The sequence below is a fragment of the Elephas maximus genome, chromosome 21 (genome assembly GCF_024166365.1).
Source record: "Elephas maximus indicus isolate mEleMax1 chromosome 21, mEleMax1 primary haplotype, whole genome shotgun sequence".
Lineage (NCBI taxonomy): Eukaryota > Metazoa > Chordata > Mammalia > Proboscidea > Elephantidae > Elephas > Elephas maximus.
Window position 1 is genome coordinate 40465059 of NC_064839.1, and position 20945 is coordinate 40486003.

Here is a 20945-nt window from a genome sequence, read left to right on the forward strand (position 1 = left end):
TTTAAAAGTGCTGTAAATACCACACATTTGATCTAACAAAATTTTCTGACTTCAGTAAAATTATTAAAGCTGAATGAAAATAGATGACTGATTCTCTTAATTCGTTATTTTTAGATTCTAGTCCACACTTCTTGTTCCTCCACACTCTATTTTAATGCAGATACAATGGTTAGTGCTGGCACAGTCCTCAGGGCCATCGCTGAGGTTCTTTTTTAAGTTTCAAATTTATCTAACTCAACCTACTGACTTCCAGTTTTATCAGAGTATTGTTGCTCTCAAGTTAATGGAACTACAGCATGCCTTACCACTCATAAACTAGGCACGCTGCATGCCTTACCACTCATAAACTAGGCACGCTGAAGATCCATCCGTTAACAAGGTTGGGAGGCATCTTAAAGTTGCCAAATTAAGAAGGTCATGATATGAGCCACCAATTTAGGAGGAGAAGAATGAAAGGTACTAAAGACCTTTTTTTCCTGATCCTTCTAACAATTTCCTTTACCATATGCCCAAACCTGTTGCAAAAGCAACTCTATGGGACTGAGTAGAATCGCCCCATAGAGTTCCCAAGGAGCACCTGATGGATTCAAACTGAAGACCTTTTGGTTAGCAGCCATAGCACTTAAACACTACACCACCAGGGTTTCCACCATATGCCCATATCATTTAATTTACCCCTCTCTTACGGTGCTCGGAAACCCTGGTGGCGTAGTGGGTAAAACTATGGCTGCTAATCAGAAGGTCAGCAGTTCAAATCCACCAGGCGCTCTTTGGAAACTCTATGGGGCAGTTCTACTCTGTTCTATAGGGTCGTAGGAGTTGGAATCAACTTGACAGCATTGGAGCTTTTTTTTTTTAAATGGCGCTTAATACTTTAACATTTGTATTATGATTTAATACAAATATCTTTTCCTTCTTCTAGATCAGTGCAGTCTAAAAGAAATATGTGATCCACATACATAATTTTATGTTTTCTAGTAGTTATATTAAAAAATAAAATTTAAATAATTTATCTTATTTAACCAATATATCCAAAATATGGTCATTTAATCATCTAAAACTATATTGTACATCCTTTTTTTGTACTGAGTATTCTAAGTCAAGTGCGTATTTTACACTTTCAGCGCATCTCAATTCAGACTAGCTCTGTTTCGAATACTCAAAAGCCACACATGGCTGAAGACTACCACAATGAAAAATGCAGTTCTAGATTATAAATGCCTTACGGAGGGGAGGAGGGGGCAGAGTTTTTTGTTTTTTTTTTTAATGGTACTTTAGATGAAGGTTTACAGAGCAAACTAGTTTCTCATTAAACAGTATACATATTGTTTCATGACATTGGTTTACCAGCTTTCCTGTCCCATCCTGCCTTCTAGTCCTTGTCCCTGGGCTGGTGTGCCCCTTTAGTCTCATTTTGTTTTATGAGCCCATCTAATCTTTGGATGAGGGGTGACCCCTGGAAGTGAGTTCATTACTGAGGTAAAAGGGTGCCCAGGGAACATTCTCTCACGGTTTCTCCAGTCTGTCAGGCCAGGAAGTCTAGTCTTTTTTTTGTGAGTTAGATTTTGTTCTACATTTTTCTCCAGCTCTATCTGGGACCCTCTATTGTGACCCCTGTCAGAGCAGTCAGTGGTGGTAGCTGGGCACCATCTAGTTATACTGGACTCAGTCTGGTGGAAGCCACGGCAAATGTGGTCCATTAGCCTTTTGGACTCATCTTTCCCTTGTATCTTTAGTTTTCTTCATTCTCCCTTGCTCCCGAAGGGGTGAGACCAGTGGAATAACTTAGATGACTCCTCACAGGCTTTTAAGACCCCAGATACTACTCACCAAAGTAGAACGTAGAACATTTTCTTTATAAACTATGTTATGCCAATTGAGCTAGATGTTCCCTGAGACCATGGTCTCCACAGCTCTCAGCCCAGCAATTTGGTCCCTCAAGTAGTTTAGATGTGTCTATGGAACTTCTATGACCTTGCCTTATAAAGCTGTGCTGGCTTCCCCAGTACTGTGTATTGTCTTCCCCTTCACCAAAGTTACCACTTATCTATTGTGTATTTAGTGTTTTTCCATCTCCACCCCTCCTCTCTCATAACCATCGAAGATTTTCTTTTTTGTGTAAACCTTTTCATGAGTTTTTACAGTAGTGGTCTCATACAATATTGGGACAAAGTTATCTTACAGTTGAACAGACTTGCTTTCAAATATAAGTTCTATTACTTAGTGGCTCTGAGTTACTTAACCTCAGTTTGCTCATTTACATCTCTTGGGATTAAATGAGATATAATGCCTAGAATACATCTGGCACCTTAGGAAATGACACATAGAAAGCCCTTGATAAATGCTAACTATTATCATATATTTGCATCCTCCAACACCAAGCACAGTGTCTTGCGTATAGTAGGTATTCAATAAATGTTTGTTGAAGGATGAAAAATTAATTTGCATGACAGTCTATAAGCCATTTTAACTGTTTCTTTTTAAAATACATAAATATTTCATGTAAACAAGATTTTTTTTGGATTGCTGCTGACTAAATTAGTTTTGAACGCATTAGAAAAAATGGACAAAAGAGAAATGTAACATTTCATCTTTTAGAATGTTCAAGTATTTTATTTCCTTCCAAAGAACAATGAATTATTAAGCAACTATATATTATAAAGCACTCTTAGCAAGAAGCTTCTTAAAAAGTATTTGCTGTAAATGACAGTGTTATTTTACTGGACAAAAAAAACCTATTGCCTTCGAGTCGACTCCGACTCATCGCAACTCTATAGGACAGAGTAGAACTGCCACTGAGTTTCGAAGGAGTGCCTGGTGCATTCGAACTGCTGACCTTTTGGTTAGCAGATGCAGTTCTTAACCACTGTACAACCAGGGTTTCCATTTTACGGGACATTCTCAATTATTATCTGCAGGAAAATTTTTATGTCAGGTTGGGTTAAAAACACATTCCATTTCTGGGTTTTGCTTGTATAACCAGCCAGTGATGCATGTAAGACCCTTTACGATCTGAAACTGGAATACCTCTCAAACTCTACTTCTGTCAGTATAGCCTCCTTAACTCCTCAAAGCATCTTCCCTTTTCACCTCCCTTGCACATTCTCTCTATTCTCACAGATCGCAGAGTCCCAAATCACCAGACCTGGAAGGATCTTAAGAGATAATTAGTTTGGGTGTTTTCCAAAGCATGTAACACTGGTGGCATGCGAGATTATCTGAAGTAGTATTTGTTAATATTGTATATTTTAGTGATCACATATTTAATGTACATTAGAGAAATGTATACCACATCAAATTCATGATTTTATGTATAGCCTCACTTAGAAGTAGACAATTGCTACTTCGGAAAAAAAGTGATATGATTTTTAAGCTAAGAGTAGCAGCACTGGGTTCCAGCCAGATCTTTGGAATCATAATCCTGTGCTCTTTTTGCTGCTCTAAAGAACTTACTACCTGTATGATATCAAGTGATTAACACTCTCTTATACAAATGTTTGTTTATCACAATCTCATTTATCAAACCAACTGTAAGTAATGGTGGTATCTTAAAAGTACTAGTGTTCTTCCACAATGATAGGTGCATAATACCAAATTAAAAAAAAAAAATTGTCCTCCTATTATGCGCCACTGGGCCACCAGGGCTCCAGGTGCATAATAGGAGATCAATAATGGCTTGATTATGTGGTTAGATTGCCTCCAACCACTAAGAGTTAGCATAGGAGGAAATTTCATATTGGCTCAAACAAAACAATTATATCTGAAAGCCAAATTGCTTTAATTGCTGTTTGGTATTATTATTCACACTCCTCCCCCCCCCCCCATAAACGGGTACACACAAACTATACAATATAAACAAATAGAGAACACATGCAGGAAACAATTCACAGAGGTTAAATAACAGGTACCTCATAAATTGTACTCTTACATACCTCTCATTTAACACATCAGGAAACTGAGACTCAGAATGGTAAAATGACTTGCCCATGGTCATACAATTAGTTAATGGCAGTGCCAGCTCTAACCTCAGTTCACTTTCTGCTGTTTTATGGATTCGATACAAAGAGCAGTGAAATATATCTAAATTTTCCCGTTATACTACTACAAATCCTGTTTAAGGTAAATTGGGACTTGAAAATTTTTTCATTAAGCAGAAATTCTGCTCTTGATGGACTCAGACAAGTAATTAAATTAGTTTTGTCTCATAATGCTGGTCTGTCTTCCTGAGAAATCCATGATACTTCAATGCATAAGAGTTGTTGCCACTCAAAAACATACCTTGCTCATGGATAGGACAACTCAACAGTGTAAAAATGTCCATTCTGCCCAAAGTGACCTATAGATACAACGCAATCCCAATCCAAATACCCGTGACATTTTTTAATGAGATGGAGAAACAAACCACCAACTTCATATGGAAGGGAAAGAGGCCCCAAATAAGTAAAGCATTACTGAAAAAGAAGAACAAAGTGGGAGACCTCACACTACCTGATTTTAGAACATATTATACCACCACGGTAGTTAAAACAGCTTGGTACTGGTACAACAACAGATACATAGACCAATGGAACAGAACGGAGAATCCAGACATAAATCCATCTACATATGAGCAGATGATATTTGACAAAGGCCCAAAATCTGTTAAATGGGGAAAAGACAGTCTCTTTAACAAATGGTGCTAGCATAACTGGATATCCATGTGCAAAAAAATGAAACAAGACCCATACCTCACACCATGCATACAAACTAACTCAAAATGGATCAAAGACCTAAATATAAAATCTAAAACAATAAAGTTCATGGAAGAAAAAATAGGAACAACGCTACGAGCCCTAATACATGGCAGAAACAGTATATGAAACGTTACTAGAAATGCACAAACAGCCAAAGAGAAATTAGATAACTGGGAGCTCCTAAAAGTCAAACACCTATGCTCATCCAAAGATTTCACTAAAAGAGTAAAAAAATTACCTACAGATTGGGAAAGAGTTTTTAGCTATGACATTTTCGATGAGCGGCTGATCTCTAAAATCTACATGTTACTACAAAAACTCCACTACAAAAAGACAAATAACCCATTTAAAAAGTGGGCAAAAGATATGAACAGGCACTTCACTAAAGACATTCAGGTAGCTAACAGATACGTGAGGAAACGCTCAAGATCATTAGCCATTAGAGAAATGCAAATCAAAACTACAATGAGATTCCATCTCACTCCAACAAGGTTGGCATTAATCCAAAAAACACAAAATAATAAATGTTGGAGAGGTTGTGGAGAGACTAGAACACTTATACACTGCTGGTGGGAATGTAAAATGGTACAACCACTTTGGAAATTGATTTGGCACTTCCTCAAAAACGGAGAAATAGAACTACCATATGATCCAGCAATCCCACTCCTTGGAATATATCCTAGAGAAGTAAGGGCTATTACACCAACAGATATAGCCACACCCATGTTCAAAACAGCACTATTTACAACAGCAAAAAGATGGAAGCAACCAAGGTGCCCATCAATGGATGAATGGGTAAATAAATTATGGTATATTCACGCAATGGAATATTATGCATCTATAAAGAACAACGATGAATCTGTGAAACATTTCATTCCATGGAGGAATCTGAAAGGCATTATGCTGAGTGAAATTAGTCAGTTGCAAAAGGACAAATATTCTATGAGACCACTATTATAAGAAGTCAAGAAACAGTTTAAACAGAGAAGAAAATATTCTTTGATGGTTACGAGAGGGGGAGGAAGGGAGGGAGGGAGGTGGGATTCACTAATTAGATAGTAGACAAGAACCAATTTAGGTGAAGGGAAGGACAACACACAGTACAGGAGAAGTCAGCACAACTGGACTAAACCAAAAGCAAAGAAGTTCCTGAATAAACCAAACGCTTCAAAGGCCAGCGTAACAGGGGCGGGGGTTTGGGGACCCTGGTTTCAGAGGATATCCAGGTCAACTGGCATAATAAAAACCATTAAGAAAACATTCTGCATCTCATTTTGGAGGGTGGCATCTGAGGTCTTAAACACTTGCAAGGGACCATCTAAGATGCAACAATTGCTCTCAACCCACATGGAGCAAAGGAAAATGAAGAACACCAAAGACACAAGGTAAATATGAGCCCAAGAGTCAGAATGGGCCACATAAATCAGACACTACATCAGCCTGAGACCAGAAGAACTAGATGGTGCCTGGCTATAACCGATGACTGCCATGACAGGGAACACAACGGAGAATCCCTGAAGGAGCAGGAGAGCAGTGGGATGTAGACCCCAAATTCTCGTAAAAAGACCAGACTCAATGGTCTGACTGTGACCAGAGGAACCCCAGAGGTCATGGTCTCCAGACCTTCTGTTAGCCCAAGACAGGAACCATTCCTGAAGCCAACTCTTCAGACAGGGATTGGACTGGACTATAAGACAGAAAATGATACTGGTGAGGAGTGGGCTTCTTGGATCAAGAAGACACATGAGACTATGTGTGGAGCTCCACTCTGAAGCGAAGATGTGAAGGCCTAGGGGAAAAGAAGCTGGCTGAATAAACACGGGGTGGAGGGAAGAAATGTGCTTTCTCATTGGGGGAGAGCAACTAGGAGTATATAGCAAGGTGTATATAAGGTTTTTCCGCCAGGTGCTCCTTGGAAACTCTATCAGGCAGTTCTACTCTGTCCCCTATAGGGTTGCTATGAGTCAGATTTGACTCGACGGCAGTGGGTTTGGTTTTGGTTTTTATATAAGGTTTTATATGAGAGACTGACTTGATTTGTAAACTTTCACTTAAAGCACAATAAAAATATAAACAGAAAAAAAAGAAGACAAAAGTTGCCACTTATAAAATAAATTACTTTTAACTGTACCAACGGGGGCGGGGCGGGGGGAAAGAGTTGTTGCCACTCGATTGTTCCTGGTAGTGAAGAAAAAAGGATCCTATTTTCAGGTGACTCTTCTTGTTTTGTGTCCATTTTACAAACCCCTGACATTCTCAGCAGTCACATATTTCCCTAGCTGTAACCATCCATATGGAAAGGGTATAGACATTAAAGTCAAGGAGAATTTGCTGAATACCAGCTCTATCACTTAGAATATAATCTTGGACAAATTACTTCATCTCTTTAAGCTTGTTTCTCAACTGAAGTAAAATAATACTATCCATTTCACAGGACTATCAAGAGTATTAAAAGAGATGACAAAGATAGTATTGTACACTATCTCAGATATACAATTAAGAGAAAGATCAGAAATAGAAAAAGGAAAATATTCACCTATGAGTTGAAAGTAGGTTTACGCTTGTAATACTGAAATGTTAATTCCTTTTCAATACATAAGATAGCCCATCTTAAATATTTACAAAACAGTCACTCTGTGCATAGTACTTAGTGATCCTTAAAGTTAAAATCTGACAATAACATGCCAAGAGAGGGTACCAAGAAATTCAGAAGAAATATTTCATGATGCTTATAAATAAGTACTATGAAAGAACAGTTAGATTCTAGGTTTTTGTTTTTCTTTTACGTTCTTATCAGAGACATATATTGACATACTTTTGAGTGAAATGACATGGCATCTAGGGTTTGCTTTAAAATATTCCAGCTTCCGAAACCCTGCACCGAAATAAATAAATAAAGTGGTAGGGATAGCTGAAGAAGCTGGGTGATGTAAACTTGGGGATTCATATTATACCATTGTACTCCTGCCTATGTTTGAAAATTTCTATATCGAAAAGTTTTGTTTTTTTTTTTTTTATTTCTTTAACAAGAAACCTAAGGAAAACTATAAACATCACAAATAAACTTCTAGGAAATCAACTGTCTCCATCTAAAACTTCTAAGTACTAAATACTACTGGCTATTTCAGCCAAGAATACATAAAGTATTTTAAAATTATCCTCAATATAAAACGTCTTTATCTTTTTATAACATTTTAGAGAGCAGTATCTTCTTTTTTGGGGGTGTTTCTACACCTTCGCCTGGTAGAACATAGAACAGCCTGGGGAATATTTTTCCTTTCTCTCCTGTTTTCTAATTATATCTTTCATATAACTAGAACTACTATATATATGTATACATATATATATATACACACATATATATACAAAATACTGGGTTTATATAAAAAATAAAATAACCAGCACTACTACCGCACCATTACTGCTATTAGAACTACTATTAATAGTGGGCCATTGTGTATACTAGTCCTTTTTAAAAGCATGACTCATCTGAGAAGGTTAAAAAAAGAAGAATCCCACACACAACACATACCTTCAAAATAATGACCAAAACGACCAAGGAAAAGCTGTGATCTATAGCCTACATGCAGTTTATGTTACAACTTATATACAGATTTTTAGTTGGTTCACATATGATGTATTAGATAAATTGAAAATATCTGTTGAAATTACTCAAAAGTAATCATAAATATCTTTAAGTAAATTTTGTGAGTGAATTACTATACAAATTTGACCACCACGGTAGAGTGAACCTTGAAAGATTTAACCTTAAGATTTAACCTAACACTATATGCACCCACACTGTTTCTAAATAAAAATGTGGTTTAGTATGCTGCCATGTAAATATTCACATGCTCTGCCTTGTCATAATTCTAACAGCAAGTACAGAGAACAATCTTCCTTGAATTTGTATTCAAAAGAATAAAAAAGCACACTATCGACTTCCCTATCGAATAGTCCTATATATCGAACAGTAAGCACAAAATTTATTAGATACATTTCTCCTCAAATGTGTCTAGCTAAATTCTTTAATTATGTGATGCTACTTCAAATACAAAAATCAGGCTTAATTCTCAAACTAAGTGGAATAAAATTTTATTTTGCAGTCTTTAAAGAAAAAAAGGTTTAAAAATAAAGTCACCTCCTGGATGCCCTTTATCACCGCTCTTATTCAACATTGTGCTAGAGGTCCTAGCCAGAGCAATTAGGCTAGACAAAGAAATAAAAGGCATCCAGATTGGCAAGGAGGAAGTAAAATTATCTCTATTCGCAGATGACATGATCTTATACACAGAAAACCCTAAGGAATCCTCCAGAAAACTACTGAAACTAATAGAAGAGTTTGGCAGAGTCTCAGGTTATAAGATAAACATACAAAAATCACTTGGATTCCTCTACATCAACAAAAAGAACATCAAAGAGGAAATCACCAAATCAATACCATTCACAGTAGCCCCCAAGAAGATAAAATACTTAGGAATAAATCTTACCAAAGATGTAAAAGACGTATACAAAGAAAACTACAAAACACTAGTGCAAGAAACTAAAAAGGACCTACTTAAGTGGAAAAACATACCTTGCTCATGGAGAGGAAGACTAAACATAGTAAAAATGTCTATTCCACCAAAAGCCATCTATACATACAATGCACTTCCGATCCAAATTCCAATGACATTTTTTAATGTGATGGAGAAACAAATCACCAACTTCATATGGAAGGGAAAGAAGCCCCAGATAAGTAAAGCATTACTGAAAAAGAAGAAGAAAGTGGGAGGCCTCACTCTACCTGATTTTAGAACCTATTGCACACCCACAGTAGTCAAAACAGCCTGATACTGGTACAACAACAGACACATAGACCAATGGAACAGAATTGAGAACCCCGATATAAATCCATTCACATATGAGCAGCTGATATTTGACAAAGGCCCAGTGTCAGTTAATTGGGGAAAAGATAGTCTTTTTAATAAATGGTGCCAGCATAACTGGATGTCCATTTGCAAAAAAATGAAACAGGACCCACACCTCACACCATGCACAAAAACTAACTCCAAGTGGATCAAAGACCTAAACATAAAGACTAAAATGATAAAGATCATGGAAGAAAAAATAGGGACGTTGGGAGCCCTAATACAAGGCATAAACAGAATACAAAATATTACCAAAAATGACAAAGAGAAACCAGATAACTGGGAGCTCCTAAAAATCAAACACCTATGCTCATCTAAAGACTTCACCAAAACAGTAAAAAGACCACCTACAGATTGGGAAAGAATTTTCTGCTATGACATCTCCGACCAGCGCCTGATCTCTAAAATCTATATGATTCTGTTAAAACTCAACCACAAAAAGACAAACAACCCAATCAAAAAGTGGGCAAAAGATATGAACACGTACTTCACTAAAGAAGATATTCAGGCAGCTAAAAGATACATGAGAAAATGCTCTCGATCATTAGCTATTAGAGAAATGCAAACTGAAACTACAGATGAGATTCCATCTCACTCCAACAAGGCTGGCATTAATCCAAAAAACACAAAATAATAAATGTTGGAGAGGCTGCAGAGACATTGGAACTCTTATACACTGCTGGTGGGAATGTAAAATGGTACAACCACTTTGGAAATCTATCTGGGGTTCTCTTAAAAAGTTAGAAATAGAACTACCATACAACCCAGAAATCCCACTCCTCGGAATATACCCTAGAGAAGAGCCTTTACACGAACAGATATATGCACACCCATGTTTATTGCAGCTCTGTTTACAGTAGCAGAAAGCTGGAAGCAACCAAGGTGTCCATCAACGGAGGAATGGTTAAATAAATTGTGGTATATTCACACAATGGAATACTACGCATCGATAAAGAACAGTGACGAACCTGTGAAACATTTCATAACATGGAGGAACCTGAAAGGCATTATGCTGAGCGAAATTAGTCAGAGGCAAAAGGACAAATATTGTATAAGACCACTATTATAAGATCTTGAGAAACAGTATAAACTGAGAAGAACACATACTTTTGTGGTTACAAGGTGGGGAGGGAGGGAGGGTGGGAGGGTGCGAGAGGGTTATTTACTGATTAGTTAGTAGATAAGAACTACTTTAGGTGAAGGGAAGGACAATACTCAATACACAGAAGGTCAGCTCAACTGGACTGGACCAAAAGCAAAGAAGTTTCCAGGATAAACTGAAGGCTTCAAAGGTCATCGGAGCAAGGGCAGGGGTTTGGGGACTATGGCTTAAGGGGACTTCTAAGCCAATTGGCAAAATAATACTATTATAAAACATTCTGCATCCCACTTTGAAATGTGGTGTCTGGGGTCTTAAATGCTAACAAGCGGCCATCTAAGATGCATCAATTGGTCTCAACCCACCTGCATCAAAGGAGAAGGAAGAACACCAAGGTCACAGGATAACTATGAGCCCAAGAGACAGGAAGGGCCACATGAACCAGAGACTTACATCATCCTGAGACCAGAAGAACTAGATGGTGTCCAGCCACAACCAATGACTGCCCTGACAGGGAGCACAACAGAGAGCCCCTAAGGCAGCAGAACAGTGGGATGCAGACCCCAAATTCTCATAAAAAGATCAGACTTAATGGTCTGACTGAGACTAGAGGAATCCCAGCGGTCATGGTCCCCAAACCTTCTGTTGGCCCAGGATAGGAACCATTTCCGAAGACAACTCATCAGACATGGAAGAGACTGGACAATGTGTTGGAGAGAGATGCTGATGAAGAGTGAGCTACTTGTATCAGGTGGACACTTGAGACTGTGTTGGCATCTCCTGTCTGGAGGGGAGATGGGAGGGTAGAGAGGGTTAGAAACTGGCAAAATTGTCACAAAAGGAGAGACTGGAAGGGCTGACTCATTAGGGGGAGTGTAACTGGGAGTATGGAGTAAGGTGTATATAAACTTATATGTGACAGACTGACTTGATTTGTAAGCGTTCACTTAAAGCTCAATAAAAATTATTAAAAAATAAAAATAAAGTCACCTCCTGAAGAATACACACAGGTGTTTATTGTACTCTTCTTTCAATTTTTCTGTATATAAAATTGAATAGAAATTCATTAAATTGGAAATTTTGGACACCCCTACCGAAAGAAATACTTTCACTTCTAATTTACCCAATACTTTAGGGTCACTGAGTCGGAATCAGCTAAATAGCAATGTTTTTGTTTTGTTTTTTTAAATAGGGTCACTATGAGCCGGAATCAACTTGACGGCAAAGGGTTTGGTTTTTTTTTCCCCTGGAGTATAAAACTGCCTCTATTAGCTTACTTCCCTAAGTCACTCTACATTTTATATTGAGTCTCTAATCGGTGGAAAGCACTACATTTGGTACTCGGGAAAGTGATAAAGGAAATACAGTACCTACCCTAGTAACAGAAACCCTGGTAGCGTAGCGGTTAAGTGCTACAGCTGCTAACCTAAAAGTTGGACAGTTCGAATCCACCAGGGGCTCCTTGGAAACTCTACGGGGGCAGTTCTACTCTGTCCTATAGGGTCACTATAAGTCAATCCACTCGATGCCAGCAGATTTGGTTTTTGGTTTGGACCCTAGTACTGGAAACCCTGGTGGCCTAGTGGTTAAGACCTACAGCTGCTAACCAAAAGGTCAATAGTTTGAATCCACCAGGTGCTCCTTGGAAAGGTAGTTCTACTCTGTCCTACAGGGTCATTATGAGTCGGAATAGACTTGAGGGCAATGGGTTTTTTACCCTAGTACCTACCGTTAACGAGTTGCTATATCATCCCCATAAAGGAAGAAAAATGCTGTTACTGAAATGATGTCCTTGCTGGGAATTTTACAATCAATGGCAGAGCTAGGACTAAATTTCCAGACCAGGTTCTTTAAAAAAAAAAAAAAAAGAACACTAAAGTACCCAATAAATTAAACAGGCTCCAAAATTAGTCAAATCTAAGTTATTTACAGATAATGTATACGGCTACTCACTTCCACATGTAACACTGTGGAAGCCTGCTGGATGTTTCCAACGTCCCTAATGTGCTCAAAGGAAGGGACATGCATTCCTTGAATGGGCCACATTTTGGCACTTTCTCTAATAATGTCCTGTTTCTTCTAGAAGCCACTGAGGCCTTTGGTCACCAATATTATTACCCTACGTTAAGGAAGCAACTTCTGTATCCTCAAAGACCAAACAGAAAATTCCAAAAAGCCTGGTAGAGTTAAGAATCTTGTAGCTTCTAGAAGAGCAACTCAAGTATAAAGAATGGCAAGGGATTAGCCTTTTAGTCTTTGAGCTGTAGATGAGAAGTCATCTAAGGCCCCTATTTCTAGTGGTTCTGGAAACTTCCTCCCTCTCTGTCTCCTGATTATCTGTGTCTTTTCTGAATTATTTTTGAATTATTCTGCATACAGCAACTCTCACAATGGGATGAAGTGGACGAAACTGCCAAGAGTAGCAATTTTCTACAAACCTGTGGTCTTCCTGTGGCCTCGAATACCTTGGACAATTCTGGTGACACAATTTTCTAAATGAAACCGTACCAAGCAACAGCTTTATTCTATTTGTCAATCTCTGGGGCTAATAATGTATGTTTAAGCACCGGACTACTAGCAGAAAGGCTTGCGGTTCAAATTCCCCCAGAGATGCCTCAGAAGTAAGGCCTGGTAATCTGCTTCTCAAAATGTTACAGCCTTGAAAACCATATAGAGCAGTTCTACGCTGCACACGTGGGGTGGGTCACCACTAGTCTGAATCCACTCACAGGCAACTAGCAACATCATCTTTTGAAAAAGTATCCCTATCAGACCTGCTCCCCAGTTTTGAGAACTGTCAAACACATGCTTATGTCTGTAGCAATAAATCTAGAAAAATAATTTCAAATGTCACTAAGCCGAATCACATCAAACAATAGCAAATCTAGATCTCATTAAGAGTTACCGTTAAAATCATATTCAGACGTCAGAAAGGCAAGCCCCCAAGGCCCAATCACAAATACTGTGTAGTATTACAGCTTCAAATGCTGCCCCAACCTTTCACGCTTTAGGGTTCCAAGTCACTTGGCGTAATAGCTTAAACATAGATTCACTACAAGCTGACCAAAAGAAGTGAAGCACAAAAGGCATACATTAGTTTCAGCACCAGAGAAATAAACACGGGGTGAAGAATGGGGTAAAGACAGTAAATCCTCCTGCTGACTACAACACACATCAGAACAGAACCGAAGTTACCTAAAAAACCTTATCCACTGCCAACAAGCAGCCGATCATTCTTTAACAGTTTAAGTACGCCAACCATTTTTCAGGTATAAACGTATTGCTGCGAATTGCCCAAGTCTAAACGGAATGGCAAAATCCTAAGCCGGTCTTCGGCAAAGAGCCACTCTGCACTGAGCATCACACAAAAGACAGGAGCAAACAAACACGCTCTGGGCCTTCGCCGATCGAGGCGAGTTGGGATCTACGTTCCAGACCCCGGCACCAGGAAGGGAAAAAGGAGCCAAGGAACGGAGGGGTGGGGTGGGATCCTCTTGCCCAAATGCGCCAGGGAGTGAGAGGCAGGGAGGAAAGGATCGAGCGCGGCAAGGAGGAAGCGAAGCAGCAGCAGACCAGCGTCAGCGCCTTCCAAGGCCGGCGACACCCTCGGGCCTGCACCAGGCCAGGCCCTCCCGGTCCCGTCCCGCCTCCTCACCTCCCTCACATCCTGCAGGCACTCCAGCACCGCCAGGTTGTTGCTCCAGGTGTGCTTGGGGCACACACGGGTCACGTCCTCCCTGCAGGACTCTTCCTCTGCCAGCTTCCAGCCCCCGCCAGCCCCCGCTCCTCCGCGCCGGGCCGAAGGCCCACCCGCCGGGAACGCCGGCTGCGGCGGCTGAGGCGGTTGCTGCTGCTGAGGCTGCTGGAGCTGAGGTGACTGAGGCAGCTGCTGAACCGCCGACACGGCGCCTCCACCCTGCCCTACGAAGGACACAAAGTTGGCCCCCGGGCCCTGGCCCTGGCCGTGGCCGCCCTGGCCCTGGACTTTCTGGGCCCCGGCCGCGGCGATCAGCAGCAGCTGCAGCGCCGCCGACAAGCCGAACATCCTCCGTACACGTCCACACGCCGCCATCTTGGATCCGCGGCGATCTCGACGCACACGCCGGCGCCGCGTATTTAAATAGTGGGCGGGGCGTCGGGGCGTGGGCCGGCGTAGCCCACAAAGCCCCGCCCAGGCCGGCGCCGACCTGTGGGATGGGAGCACAGCGAGGGAGGTGGCTAGGCTCCAGAAGCCCACGCCCTGGACTTCCGCGGGCCTCCAAAGGCGCTCTTTACTCGGGGAGTTGCTGGCGCTCCGTAAAAAGCCTGGGTAGGGCAGCTTTGCCTAATTCCGTTGGTTGTCATCACAGAAAAATAAAAAGAAATTGGGGTTGCCACAACCAAGATGGCCGGTGAAATATGTAGCCGGTTCAATGATTTTTTGGGGGAAAAAAGGTAACTTTATGTATGTAGAGGTGAACTTTACACAACCAGTATTCTAGAAACGAAGAGCCTCTCTTGCATCTCTCCTTCCCTTCCATCTGCTTCAAAAGCCTTTCTTACCCAAAGAGCAAAACAGTACTGAATAAAAAAGCACAAATTCCGGAGCCACAAAAGACCTGGGTTATAATCCTTGAGTTTCGGCAGACCAGACAAGTCTTTTTAACTTCTCTGAACTTCATTTTCTTATCTGAAAAAAGACGAGGAGAAGCTCTATTTAACATGTAATTGCGAAGTATGGAAATAAGAAAAGTGGTGACCCAGAATGTTGTCTTCAAGTCAATTCCGACTCATGGCGACTGCCATGTGTTAAAGAGTAGAACTGTTCCACAGGGTTTTCTGGCTGTGATCTTAATGAAGCAGATCACCAGGCCTTTTCTTCTGCATAGCACTGCGTGGGTTAGAATCACCAACCTTTAGGTTAGCAATAGAGCACAAACCCTTTTGCACCACCTAGAGACCCTGGCCCACAATTTTAAAAAAAGCGCTGTAGGGTCAATTCCCACTCAGTGACCCAATAGGGCAGAGAACTGCACCATAGGGTTTCCCAGGCTATAATCTTTATGGAAGCAGACTGCCACATCCTTTTCCAACAAACAGCTGGTGGGTTTGAACTGCCAACTTTCTGCTTAGCAGCCCAGTCCTTTAACCACTGTGCCACCAGGGTTTACAATACCTGTTAACCCATTGCCATCTAGTGGATTCCAAATCCTAGCAACCCTTAGCTTACAATACCCACAGGGACCTAAAAAAGTTATAGCCAGTATTATTAATAAACTGTGAAACTGTGCATCAAAGTCCTGATTCTAAGCTAGAAGTTAAACTCATGTTTAAAAGACGAAAATAGCAAAATGCTTGTTTAGGGACTCTGGTTAAGTCTGCATGTCCCTAACTGTTCCTGCTGTTCTGCATGCAGCATCTTTTCAGCAGCACCTCCCGGCAAGTTTGGTTCTTTTCACCACACACTAGTGACTAGTCTTCCTAGGAGAGATGACATCTTCCCAGAGTGTCTTCATATCCATTGTCATTTCAGCCTTGGTTGGACTGGTTTCTAATTTAACAGGAAAGGGGCAGTGATGTTAACAGCTCTGCAGAGAGGTTAAATTTCTGCCAGCTAGTAGAGAGCCTGGGACCAGAATTACTGGGTCTTCCCATTGTCCTTTCTGGTACACTTTTATCACACTATGCCAATGCAGCACCTTCCCACATAGAACTCAGGCTGTACTGAGGGCAGTTTGGAATGTGTGATCCCTATCAGTCATCCATGTTCAAAGCTGTAGCTTCTGCTCTCCCGACCCACAGATGAACAGTCATGGCCAGATCAAATATAACTAGACCCTGAGAAGTCTCATGGGGTTTCAGGGACCCCCAAAAGGAAACCCTAAACTGAGAATATTCTGGAGACACAACCTGCCCACTGTGGCTGAGGGCATGCTGGCATCTCCACTAACAGTCATTCAGGCTTACTGCCAAAAAAATAGTTCTGAGGCTACTGCCAATCTTGAGTATTACTAAAGCAGTCCAACGTAGACCAGATAGATGTACATGCTCATCAGCAGACACATGGCACAGATAAGACTCAGTCAGGCAGACTAGAGACAGCAACAATCTGCTCAGAGAAGCCAGCAGTTGCTTATCTCTCACTCTGCATTGAGGAAACCCTATACCCAGCCACAGATTGCCTCTGGAGATAAGAAGGAGTATATGTGCCTATCGTGAAATCACAGTGACCAAGAAGCAAGAAGCCAAGAGAAATCTGGAAAGCTGGCTAGCTCAGGCTGTCAGGCAAATCTAGACTTTATACAAGCCCCAGGCCAGTGGGAAGATGGCTGACCTAACCCAGGTCTCCTGGCCTCACTGAATTTTCAATAAAACATACTCTCTCTCTCACAAACTAGGAATTCATTTTAACCTTTATTATACCCCTTGGTTCCTTATATTCACTTTCCCAATTCATTCACTCAGTAGGTATTTGGTTTTTATTTTTTTTCTTTTAGTATGCTAGGCATTGTTCAAGACCTAACTTATATAAGAGATAAAGAACAAGAGAGTAAACAAAAAGATAATTTCAGATAGTCTAAGTACTATGAAAAAAATAAAAGATATGGTTGTGACTGGAGTGGGGAGGGGCTTTTCTATAAAGGCAGCTAGGGAAAGGATCTCTGAGTCATAACTGAGCTAACAGCCAATTGGCATAAAGATGACATCCATGTAAAGAACTGGATCTAAAGTGTTCCAGGCAGAGATTAAAAACAAGTTCAAGGTCCTTAAGTGGATATAAGCTAGGCATGTTCAGCATTCAGAATGAAGGCCTGTGTGGCTGAACTGATATGAGGGAAGAAGAAGGTGCTAGAGAACTAGCCAGGGGCCAGACCATACAGGACCCTGTAGGAAGCCCCATATATATGTAATTGGGAAGACTTCTGGTTCCAACCATGACTAAGAGCTTGTATTTCCACTGGGGCAGGAGGGACTATAAAAGCTAGATAAAATATATAAAACATCTTTTGGAAGGGATCAGAAAGCAACCACTGTAGTCAGGAAATGAGGGGTTACAATCCTTGAGAAAAGGGAAGGACATAGGGGAGCTGCAGCCAATTTTTCTCAAGTGTATTACTGTCCAAACCGTGGCTTGGAGGACTAGAGCCCATGTAAAAAAGCAGCAGTCTGACTGAGCTAAGGATACACAGCTAGTTCAGAGCTCCCAAAGTGACTGAGACTTAAGGCCCAAAATAGCAGAGAAAGGAACATGCAGAGAAAAATGCAAAAACCTGCAAACAAATTTCTCTCAAGTCGCTGGCCGACTCTTAAGCTGTGCACACAAACCCAGAAGGAAACAACAGCTGAGAGAGTAATAAACTCAACAGAGATTACAACAGCCCCATAAATGCTGGGGAAATAGAAGTTAGAGTTTAAACTCTGCTGAGGTATAGAAGCCTTGGTAAACACTCCACGTTTTCAGTTGAGATCTTAGAAGTAAAGCCCACACCCAAGGAGAAAGGATAACACCCTAGGAGTGATGGCCTCATCGCAGAAGAAAGGGCAAAACTGCAACAGACCAACCCTGATAAACTCTAAAACATGCCTCAATGGGACAAAGTGATCCACCGGTACCCTGTGAACAGGAAGAAACCTTAACTTGCTACATTATCCACAGCCTCTATAATTTTTTATCCACATAGTCCAACATGAATAAAAAACGATGAGGCATGCTAAAAACACAGCTAAATTTAATTTAAAACTCAAAAACCAAAACCCAAAAGAAAAAAGGCCACAAAAACAAACCATATACGATTGAGATATTGAACTTGCCAGATGGGGACTTTAAACTAACTGCAATTAATATGTTAAAGAAAATAAAAAATAAAATACATCAAAAATAGAGAATCTCAACAGAAAACCAGAATCTATAAAAATAATCAAATGGGCATTATAGAACTTAATTAAAAATTCTTTAGATGACTTTAACAGCAGCCTGGGTGTGGCAGAAGAAGACAGAGTTAGTGAACTAGAAACAGGTCAATAGAAAATATCCAAAAGGAAGCAAAGAATGAAAACAATAGAGCAGAATATAAGAGATATATAAGACACAATTAAAAAGTCTAACATATACAACACACAATACAGGGGAAGTCAGCACAGCTGAACTAAACTAAAAGCTAAGAAGTTTTCTGAATACAACCAAACACTTCGAGGGACAAAATAGCAGGGGCGGGGGTCTGGGGACCATGGTTTCAGGGGACATCTAGGTCAACTGGCATAACAAAGTGTATTAAGAAAATGTTCTGTATCCCACTTTGGTGAGTGGTGTCTGGGGTCTTAAAAGCTAGCAAGTGGCCATCTAAGATGCATCAATTGGTCTCAACCCACCTGGAGCAAAGGAGAATAAAGAACACCAAAGACAGGAAAATATGAGCCCAAGAGATAGAAACGGCCACATAAGCCAGAGACTCCATCAGCCTGAGATCGGAAGAACTAGATGATGCCTGGCTACCACCGAGGACTGCCCCAACAGGAAATGCAAGAGAAAATCCCTGATAGAGCAGGAGAAAAGTGGGATGCAGACCTCAAATTCTAGGAAAAAAAACCTGACTTAATGGTCTGACTGAGACTGGAGGGACCCCAGAGGTCAGGGTCCCCGGACCATTCCCGAAACCAACTCTTCAGACAAAGATTAGACTGGGGTATAAGACAAAATGATACTGGTGAGGAGTGTGCTTCTTAGCTCAAATAGACACATGAGACTATGTGGGCAGCTCCTGTCTGGAGCTGAGATGAGAAGGCAGAGACGGACAGGAGCTGGCTGAATGGACAAAGGAAATATAGGGTGGAGAGAAGGAGTGATCTATCACATTGTAGGGAGAGCGACTAGGGTCACATAACAATGTGTGTTTAAGTTTTTGTATGAGAAACTGACTTGAACTGTAAACTTTCACTTAAAGCACAATTAAAAAAAAAAGTCTAACATACATATTAGAGTCCCAAAAGAAAAAGAGGATGGGGCAGGATCAATAACTGAAGAGACAATGGCCATGAATTTCCTAAAACTGATGAACAATATCAACCTACAGATGAAAATAGTTCAGTGAATCCCGAGCAGCATTAAAAAAAAAAAAAAACCCCATCTCGGCATATCACAGCCAAATTGCTTAAAATAAAAAAGATAAAGAGAAAATCATAAAAGCAGACAGAGAGAAAAAAGGACATATCATCTTCAGAGAAGCAATAAGACCAATAGATACTTTTCAACAGAAACTATGGAATCCAGAAAACAATGAAGTAACATCACTGAAATATTGAAAACAGAACAAACAAAAAACACACACAAAACCCCCTTGCCAATCTAGAGTTCTATACCCAGGAGAAATGTATGTCAAAAATGAAGGTAATATAACACCAAAACCGTAAGTAATAAAAGGAAAAAAAAAAAAAGATCAGTTGGACTGCATCAAAACTTAAAACTTTAGTGTATCAAAGGATACTATCAACAAAGTCAGAAGACAGCCCACAGAATAGAAGAAAATACTTTAAAGTAATATCTGATAAGGGTCTATGTTTGTTGTTTCGTACCATCAAGTTGATTTTGACTCCTATTGATCCCGTAGGACAGAACAGAACTGCCACATAGTTTTCTAGGCCGTAATCTTTACAGGAGCAGATAGCCACGTCTTTTCTCCTATGGAGCAGCTAGCTGGTGGGTTCTAACTGCCAACCTTTAGGTTAGCAGCTGAGTACTTAATCATTTTGCCACCAGGGCTCACTGATAAGGGTCTAGCACCCAGGATATATAAAAAACACCTACAAATAACTTACAAATAGCCCAAACTGGACAGAGGGCTTGAACAGACATTTCTCCAAAGAATATATACAAAAGGGCCAAAAAGCCCAGGAAATTCACTTAAATTAACATTAGTCATTAGGTGTCTTAGTTATCTAATGCTGCTATAACAGAAATATCACAAGTGTATGACTTCAACAAAGAGAAATTTATTTTCTCACGGTCTAGGATACTGAAGTCCAAATTCAGACTGCCAGCTCCAGGGGCAGGCTTTCTCTCTCTGTTGACTCTGGGGGAAGGGCCTTGTCATCAATCTTCCCCTGGTGTAGGAGCTTCTCAGCACAGGGACTGCAGGTCCAAAGGACACTCTATGCTCCTGGCTTTGCTTTCTTGGTGGTTGGCAGTCTCTCGGCTCAATTCTCTCTTTCATATCTCAGGAGATTGAC

General features: G+C 40.5%; 1 protein-coding gene across 1 annotated transcript in view; it reads right to left on the bottom strand.

Annotated features, from left to right (window-relative positions):
• The window catches only part of GLG1 (golgi glycoprotein 1), a 162052-nt gene extending 147208 nt beyond the window's left edge, over positions 1 to 14844 (bottom strand). The window contains exon 1 of the mRNA XM_049864940.1: positions 14398 to 14844. Coding sequence (XP_049720897.1) covers positions 14398 to 14814 — 417 coding nt within the window. The 5' untranslated portion in view covers positions 14815 to 14844. The remainder of the gene's footprint in view (positions 1 to 14397) is intronic.
• Between the last annotated feature and the right edge of the window lie 6101 nt (positions 14845 to 20945).